We start from the raw sequence: 9,339 nt of genomic DNA, 5'->3' as shown, positions 1-9,339 counted from the left end.
GGAGGGAGGCAGGATGGAGAGAGCAGAGACAAGAAAGATACAGGACAGCTGAAGGAGGTTGCTTAAAAGGTTAGCTTAGATGGGGGCCGGGCTGTGGCGCTAGAGGTAAGGTGCCTGCCTTGCCTGCGCTAGCCTTGGATGGACTCATATGGTCCCATATGGTCCCCCAAGCCAGGAGCGACTTCTGAGTGCATAGCCAGGAGTAACCCCTGAGCATTGCCCGTGTGACCCAAAAATCAAAAAAAAAAAAGTAGAAACCATATAAGGGGCCAGAGAGATAGCATGGAGGTAAAACATTTGCCTTGCATGCAGAAGGATGGTGGTTCAAATCCCGGCATCCCATATGGTCCCCCGAACCTGCCAGGAGCGATTTCTGAGCATAGAGCCAGGAGTAACCCCTGAGTGCTGCTGGGTGTGACTCAAAAACCAAAAGAAAAAAAAGGAAAAGAAACCATGTAAGATACATACATGACGTATAGGGCCTTATTAATAAAAGTTTCATGTCTCCTTACTTCTACTGACTGCCTGTGAATCATTTCTTCGCCATTACCCTGAACTCTCAGACCCGCCAGGCCCAAGAAGCTGCAGGCGCCCGGCCTGGCTGAGAAAGGCCTCACCACCCATCCACCATTATCTTCCACCATCCAGGACTCATATTAAATTAATTCAACACCCATCCTGAGTGCAGAGCCTAGAGTGAGCATAATCACTGCAGTGTGGCTCAAAACCAAGAAATAAAATGACTCTGAAGAGATAGCACAGTGGGTAAGACACTGGCTTTCTATGTGTCTGACCCAAGTTTAATCCCCAGCACCACATATGGTGCTGAGCCCACCAGGAGTGATCCCTGAGCATAGGTCTGGGAATAAGCCTTGAGCATTGTTGTGTGTGAAAAATACATACATAGGGGCCGGGCGGTGGCGCTGGAGGTAAGGTGCATGCCTTGCTGCGCTAGCCTAGGACGGACCGCGGTTCGATCCCCTGGCTCCCATATGGTCCCCCAAGAAGCCAGGAGCAACTTCTGAGCGCATAGCCAGGAGTAACCCCTGAGCGTCACAGGGTGTGGCCCAAAAACCAAAAAAAAAAAAAAAAAAAAAAAAAAAAAAAAAAAAAAAAAAAAAAGAAAAATACATACATAAATAAATATTAAAAAATAAAACAACGGGGCCGAAGAGATAGCACAGCAGTAAGGCGTTTGCCTTGCATGCAGAAGGACGGTGGTTCGAATCCCAGTATCCCATATGGTCCCGAGCCTGCCGGGGGTGATTTCTGAGCATAGAGCCAGGAGGAACCCCTGAGCACTGCCAGGTGTGACCCCCCCCAAAAAAAAAAGAATAAACTAAACTAAAATAAAATAAAATAAAATGATTTTCAGGGCCAGAAAGGCAATACAGTGGACAGGACATTTACCCTGTGTGTGGTTGATCTGGGTTCAATTTTTGACATCCTCTATAGATCCCCAAACCCTGCCAGGAATGATTCTGAACACAGAGCCAAGAGTAAGCCCTGAAATGGTGAGCATTGCTAAGTGTGGCAAAAACAAAAAAAGCAAAAACACCAAAGAACAAAACAAAACAACAAGTAAAAAAAAACACCAAAGAACAAAACAAAACAACAAGTAAAATTAAATGAAATGCGTGCTCGCTTCGGCAGCACATATACTAAAATTGGAAGAGAAGATTAGCATGGTCCCTGCACAAGGATGACACGCAAATTCATGAAACATTCCATATTTTAAAAGAATAATTCAATGAAATGCTATCAGAAATAGTGGAGCCATTTTTATTCTCCCCCAATAGCTCTGGTCACCTTGAACAGTGCCCATCTCTCCTCTGGCGTATTTTCAGATCAGATGGTGTCTGTGTGCTGAGATCAGTTGCCACTCTCAGTGACAAAGCTCCCTGTGGAAGGATGAACATGGCCTAGAGCTAAGCCCTGGAGAAGAGAGTTGGTGATGGTGATTAGAACATGAGTGGGAAGGGAGGCAAGGGGAGAAGACACACACACACACACACACACACACACACACACACACACACACACACACACACACACACACACACACACTGCTTGGTATGAATCAAAAAATCCTATTTAAAGGTCACTAAAGGAGACAGAGGGTGGCCCTCTCTGGAGGACTCTGGTTCTCCCCGACTCCTCTCCTCCACTTGAAAGCTTAAGAGGGCCTTCCAGATCCCAAACCCTCGTTGCTCAGTTCTTCCTTGTGAGATGGGGGTGCGAGGAACCATATCTCCTGCTCACAAAAGGCTCTCAAAATAGGAGCTGGAGCGATAATATAGGCAGGTAGGGACTCAGACTCGCATGTAACTGACCAGAGTCCAATCCCCTGAGCCTTTAGTTTGGGTCCCCTGAGTTCAACCAGGGGTATCATCATGTGGGCCCAACTCCTACCCCTCATTTTTCTAAATTAAAAAAATTAAAAATATGGGCTGGAGAGATAGCGTAGCAGTAGGGCTTTTGCATTGCACGCAGCCAGACAGCATCCCATATGGTCCCCCGAAGCCTGCCAGGAGTGATTTCTGAGCACAGAGCCAGGAGTAACCCCTGAGTGCTGCCGGGTGTGACCCAGAAAACAAACAAAAAAATAAATAAAACTATAAAGGCTTCCAAAATAGCAACAGCCATTTGATCTGTGGCTCTGGGGGATTGTCAAGGATCAAGGATGACCTCACCGATCTATAATAATAGATCTTGAATAATAGGAATCAAACCTTGAATAATAGGAATCAAAAGGTACAACTCAGTCTCATCAATACCCTGCATGGCTCCATCAAGAAGAGGGAAGATCAAGACCCTCTGAGTGAAACTGCTTTTCTTGATGTAACTGCATGCTTTTCTCTAATTCTGCCTTTTCGCCCTCCCTCGCCCTGTTCTCACTGCCCCCATAGAAAGCTGCCCTGAGTAAGTGGAAAGTTTCAGGGTCAAGGACAACATCTCCCCCTCCGCCCCCACTAAAACTCTCTAAAACCAGCCTCAGCTGTTTCCAGATTTTTCTTTGCTGGTGACACATCAGTGCATCCAAGTATCTCACTCTCTTCTCCCCCAGGAGACAATGAGGGGACAGAGGGGCTGGCAAGACCATATTAGGGAGGAGAGGTGGAACCCTGAGCAGAGATAAAAGCTCTGTGGTTTGGGGAGCTACCAATCATCCCCCCCAGCATCCTCCTTCCTGTCCCAGTCTCCCATTCCACAGGGGAGCATCTCACCGCTCATGATGGAGGCCATCAAAAAAAAGATGCAGATGCTGAAGCTGGACAAGGAGAATGCCCTGGACCGGGCAGAGCAAGCAGAGGCTGAGCAGAAGCAGGCAGAGGAGAGGAGCAAGCAGGTAGTTCCTGGGACAAGGCTCTCCCGAACTGCTGGGGATGGGGATGAGTGACCTCTGGGATCAGCTTAAGTTTTTTGGGCAAGAAGGACTCCTCCCCTAGTCCTTTGGAATAGGCAGAGGACATCAAGAGTACCAGCTTAGGGCCAGAGAGATAGCATGGAGGTAGGGTGTTTGCCTTGCATGCAGAAGGATGGTTGTTTGAATCCCAGCATCCCGTATCATTCCCCCCAAGCCTGCCAGGAGCGATTTCTGAGCGTAGAGCCAGGAGTAACCCCTGAGTTCTACCGGGTGTGACCCAAAAACAAAAAAACAAACAAACAGGGGCCGGAGAGATAGCATGGAGATAAGGCGTTTGCCTTTCATGCAGTAGGTCATCAGTTTGAATCTGGCTTCCCATATGGTCCCCAGTGCCTGCCAGGAGCAATTTCTGAGCATGGAGCCAGGAGTTTCCCCTGAGCACTGCCGGGTGTGAACCAAAAACCACACACACACACACACACACACACACACACACACACACACACACACACACACACAAGCAAAAACAAACAAACAAAAAAGAGTACCAGCTTCAGACTGACAGTGACCTTGGGAATGTCAGCAGTTGCCCTGCATCATATTGCATGTTCCAGGTTTAAGATGAAAGTAAAAAATGTTTGGAATAGAGGGGGAATTGCCTCTCAGTCCTCGGTATACAAGACCTTGGTCCCCTTAAACAAAGTACCAGATATTTGAACCCTTAGATGTTTACTATGCTTGGGTCTTAGATAAGAACCCAACAAGCATTAGGCTTGGTTATCTTAGGGCCAGAGGTTATAAGATCTCTGACCAAGGTCATGACAAGATTCTTGGAGCAGCATAATGTTTTTTGTTTGTTTGTGGACCATACCAGTGTGTCAACGCTTCAGGCTTATTTCTGGCTCTATCTTTGGTGGAGCTCTGATTACCATAAGGTGTGTTGGAGCTCAAACCCGGGTCAGCCACATCAAGGCAAGTGCCCTATCTGCTGTCTTATCTCTTTGGCTCTGGATCAGTGTGTTGGAAGTGGCTGGGGGATAAGCTGTTTAGCTTTGCTGGTCTGGGGCTCAGCAGTTGGTCAGCATATTGGTCTAGGCGGTTGTGCCTATGGTAGTGTATAACGTCTCTGATGCTGGGGCTCCTACAGCTGGAGGATGAACTAGCAGCTATGCAGAAGAAGCTTAAAGGAACAGAAGATGAGCTGGACAAATATTCTGAAGCCTTGAAGGATGCCCAAGAAAAGCTGGAGTTGGCAGAGAAGAAAGCAGCTGATGTGAGTATTAGAGATGGCAGCGACTGTTAGGTTTGATCTCTATATACTGACATTAATGGTAAAAGGTTAAGTTTCAAACACACTTGGACAGATATATTCATGTACATACTCAGAGCAGAGACACATATGCCATATATATTTTTCTTATCACATTATTACATGCTAGTATAACCTTTTGAAAGTACACACTTTTTTTTTAGGGGGGGCACACCCGGCAGCACACAGTGGTTACTCCTGGCTCTATGCTCAAAAATTGCTCCTGGCAGGCTCAGGGGACCATATGGAATGCCAGTATTTAAACTACAGTCCTTCTGCATGCAAGGAAATGCCTTACCTCCATGCTATCTCTCCAGCCCTGAAAGTACACATTTTGGTTTTGGACCACCCCCGATGATGTTTGGATCACCTTCTGGTGGTGCTCAGGGATCTGATTGTGCTGGAAACTAATTCCAGAGCTCTCACATGCAAACAGCCCACTTTCTTTTTCAATTTTTTTTTGTTTTTGTTTTTGTTTTGTTTTTGGGCCACACCCTGCGGTGCTCAGGGCTTTCTCCTGGCTGTCTGCTCAGAAATAGCTCCTGGCGGGGGCCGGAGAGATAGCATGGAGGTAAGGCGTTTGCCTTTCATGCAGAAGGTCATCGGTTGGAATCCCAGCGTCCCATATGGTCCCCCGTGCCTGCCAGGAGCAATTTCTGAGCCTGGAGCCAGGAATAACCCCTGAGCACTGCCGGGTGTGACCCAAAAACCACAAAAAAAAAAAAAGAAAAAAAAAAAAAAAGAAATAGCTCCTGGCAGGCACGGGGTCCCATATAGGACACCGGATTCGAACCAACCACCTTTGGTCCTGGATCAGCTGCCTGCAAGGCAAACGCCACTATGCCCCCTTTGTTTTTTTCTTAAAGCGTGTAGAAACTGGGTCAGCAAGATAGTTAGATGCATACTGGAGGGCCCAGCACAGAAGGGTCCCCCGAGCTGTACCAGGAGCAATGTCTGAGTGAACATTAAGCTGGGAGTGTGGTCCACAAACACAAAACCTTTACCTCCAAATCTGTAGAGGTCCTATTTATTTTTGTTCCATTTTCAGACCAGACTTTTAATTATCTTTTCCAAAAATATATACAAAGAGACGGGATGAGGGTTGAAGTGATAGCACAGCAGCAGGGCATTTGGCTTGCAAGTGGCCGACCTGGAACAGACCTGGGTTCTTTTCCTGGCATCCCATATGGTCCCCTGATCCTGCCAGGAGCGATGTCTGAGTGCAGAGCCAAAAGAAACCGGGTGTGGCCCCAAAACAAAACATAACAAAAAAGACTGGGGCTGGAGAGATAGCATGAGGGTAGGGCATTTGCCTTGCATGCAGAAGGACAGTGGTTCGAATCCTGGCATTCCTTATGGTATCCTGAGCCTGCCAGGAGGGATTTCTGAGTGTTGAGCCAGGAGTAACCCCTGAGCGCTGCTGGGTGTGACCAAAAACAAAGCAAAACAAAACAAAAAAAAACAGAGAGGGGATGAGGATTCGAAAATCAGGTGGCTATTCCCTATCCCTACCCTATCCCATGGCACATTCTAAGCTTTTGTGTCCAATCGTTGGCCTGTAGATAGTTGTATTAGGAGAGAATCTCTCATCTGACCGGTAGAACAGCTCAGATTTCACAATGAAATAAAGAGGTCACACCAGCCCTCATCTTAAATGAGTTGACTTATTTTAGCTCGTGTGGGCATCTGCCCTCATGCCAGAGATGTGACAGAATTATTGAGCTTAGGAGGGAGAGGATGTCATTGTCAGACTTTACTCTGGGATACAATTTGCCCATTTGAGAAAGGAATTATCTTTTTCATTTCATATTATTTCACAATCATCTGCTTTCATTCTTTTTCAACCTAAATATTTACCAAAAGGGAAAATGGAGAATAAATTTTGGAAGAAAACTACCCTCGGAATTTTGTTTTGTTTCGTTTTGGGTCACACCCAGCAATGCTCAGAGGGTTATTTCTGGCTCGATTCTCAGGAATCACTCCTGGAAGGCTTGGAGGACCCTATGGGATACTAGGTATTGAACCCAGGTAGGCTGTGTGCAAGGCAAATGCCCTATTCACTATAGCCTCCCTCTAATATATATATATATATATATTTGATTTTTGGGCCACACCCAGCAGCGCTCAGGGGTTATTCCTGGCTCTGTGCTCAGAAATCATTCCTGGCAGTGCTCAGGGGACCATATGGGATGCCGGGGATTGAACCTGGGACAGTGTGTGCAAGGCAAACACCCTACTCATTATGCTATCACTTCGGCCCCCAACAAAGGTCAGATTTAATAACAGTTTTATGAAACTGAGACGCTGGGTAACAACTCTGGGAAAGTCCTAAGGGAAAGCAGCTCATGCTGCTTGAGGAAGTGTTTCTAGGAACAACAAAAAGAACAAACAAGTTTAACGAGGGAGAGAGAAATGGAAAGGGGGGGGGAGAGAGAGAGAGAGAGAGAGAGAGAGAGAGAGAGAGAGAGAGAGAGAGAGAGAGAGAGAGAGAGAGAGAGAGAGAGAGAGAGAATCAATCTAGTCTGTGCCACAGGGAAGATAAAGGTATTTATGGGGTAAACTTTGTCTGCTTTTACAACCTACTTTTTTTTTTTAACCACACCTGGAAATGCTCAGCTGAGTTTGCTGTCTGCAAGTCAAGCGTCTTTTTTTTTTTTTTATCCCCGTCCCCGCCCCGCAAGTCAAGCGTCTTACCTGCTGTACTCTCTCTCTCTCTCTCTGACCTTGTTGTAAAACTGTTTTTGTTTGTTTGGTTGGTTTTTGGGTCACACCCGTTTGACGCTCAGGGGTTACTCCTGGCTATGCGCTCAGAAATCACCCCTGGCTTGGAGGGACCATATGGGACACCGGGGGATCGAACCTCAGTCTGTCCTACGCTAGCGCTTGCAAGGCAGACACCTTACCTCTAGCGCCACCTTCCTGGCCCCAAACTGTTTTATATCTATATAAACCAATCCTCTACCTAGGCTTGCTCTACTCCAGAGGTTCTTTTCTTCTTTGGGATTCACACTGGTGATGCTCAAGGATTACTATTGGCTTTGCATTCTTTGTGTGTGTGTGTGTGTGTGTGTGTGTGTGTGTGTGTGTGTGTGTGTGTGTGTGTGTTTGTGTGTGTGTGTGTGTTTTGGGTCAACCCGGCAGTGCTCAGGGGAAACTCCTGGCTCCATGCTCAGACATTGCTCCTGGCAGGCACAGGGGACCATACGGGAAGCCGGATTCGAACTGATGACCTTCTGCATGAAAGACAAACGCCTTACCTCCATGCTATCTCTCTCTGCCCCGGCTTTGCACTCTTAAATTATTCCCTGCAGTCCTTGGGGGATATATGGGCTGCCAGGAATCAAACCCAAGTTGGCTCTGTATAAAGCAAGCTTCTTACCTGCTATACAATCACTGTGGTCTCACATACATCTATCTTCTTTTAAATTTTTTTTTTTTTTGGGTTTTTGGGTCACACCAGGCAGTGCTCAGGAGTTAATCCTGGCTCTGCACTCAGAAATCACTCCTGGCAGGCTTGGGGGACCATATGGAAGGTTGGAATTGAACCAGGGTCCATCCTGTATTGGCCACATGCAAGGCAAATGCCTTACTGCTCTACTATCACTCTGGCCCCACATCTACCTTTTCTTTAAAAAAAATTTGGGGGGATGGGCCAGAGAGATAGCATGGAGGTAAGGCATTTGTCTTTCATGCAGAAGGACGGTGGTTCAAATCCCAGCATCCCATATGGTCCCCTGTGCCTGCCAGGGGCGATTTCTGAGCCTAGAGCCAGGAGCAACCCCTGAGTGCTGCCCAGTGTGACCCCCCCAAAAAAATTGGGGGGGGCCACACTCAGCAGTGTTCAGGGGTTACTCCTGGAAGGCTTGGGGGACCATATGGATTGCAGTGGCATTAGAAAGAGTTGTAATATGGGTGTCCTCATTGCCATTGATCTATACACTTAAAAAACAAGTAAATGGGGGCCGGGCGGTGGCGCTGGAGGTAAGGTGCCTGCCTTGCCTACGCTAGCCTAGGACGGACCACGGTTCGATCCCCTGGCGTCCCATATGGTCCCCCAAGCCAGGAGCGACTTCTGAGCGCATAGCCAGGAGTAACCCCTGAGCGTCACAGGGTGTGGCCCAAAAAACCAAAAAAAAAAAAAAAAAAAAAAAAAAACAAGTAAATGGAGGTGTCAGAGTAATGGCGCAAGTGATAGGGCATTTGCCTTGCACATGCTGACCTAGGACGGACTGTGGTTTGATCCCCCAGCGGCCTATATGCTTCTCCAAGCCAGGAGCAATTTCTGAGTGCATAGCCATAAGTAAATAAATAAAAATAGGTAGATGTGGGGCCTGGAACAGTAGCATATCGGGTAGGGCATTTGCCTTGCACGTGGCCAACTGAGTTCAATCCCCAGCATTCCATATGGTTCCCTCAGCACTGTCAAGAGTAATTCCTGGCACCCCCTGAAAAGAACACAACAAAAACAAGCCACCTTTTCCTCTGGCCCAAAAAGAAGTCATAGCAATCTATCAACCTCTGAAAAAATACTCTTGCTTTCAACAAGAGTCTTTCCTTTGAGGGTCTTTCCTTGGGCAGAAGGCGGTATGATGTTTTATATCTATATCATAGACCTTTTGACTAACCTTTCATATTTTTTGGGGGGGGGCACACCCGGCGGCGG

General features: G+C 47.2%; 1 protein-coding gene and 1 pseudogene across 7 annotated transcripts in view; both read left to right on the top strand.

The window, feature by feature from the left end:
• Window positions 1-1,637: 1,637 nt before the first annotated feature.
• LOC126021645 (uncharacterized) lies at window positions 1,638-1,737 on the top strand (annotated as a pseudogene).
• Window positions 1,738-3,232: 1,495 nt separating this feature from the next.
• The window catches only part of TPM3 (tropomyosin 3), a 40,958-nt gene continuing 34,851 nt past the window's right edge, over window positions 3,233-9,339 (top strand). For 5 of the 7 annotated variants that reach the window (XM_049782315.1, XM_049782316.1, XM_049782317.1 and 2 more), the window contains exons 1-2: window positions 3,233-3,349; window positions 4,515-4,640. In XM_049782315.1, coding sequence (XP_049638272.1) covers window positions 3,233-3,349; window positions 4,515-4,640 — 243 coding nt within the window. The remainder of the gene's footprint in view (window positions 3,350-4,514; window positions 4,641-9,339) is intronic. The other 2 variants (XM_049782320.1, XM_049782314.1) reach the window with 1 other exon arrangement.

This window comes from Suncus etruscus, chromosome 10 (assembly GCF_024139225.1).
Source record: "Suncus etruscus isolate mSunEtr1 chromosome 10, mSunEtr1.pri.cur, whole genome shotgun sequence".
NCBI lineage: Eukaryota > Metazoa > Chordata > Mammalia > Eulipotyphla > Soricidae > Suncus > Suncus etruscus.
This window is presented reverse-complemented; position numbering and strand designations above follow the sequence as displayed.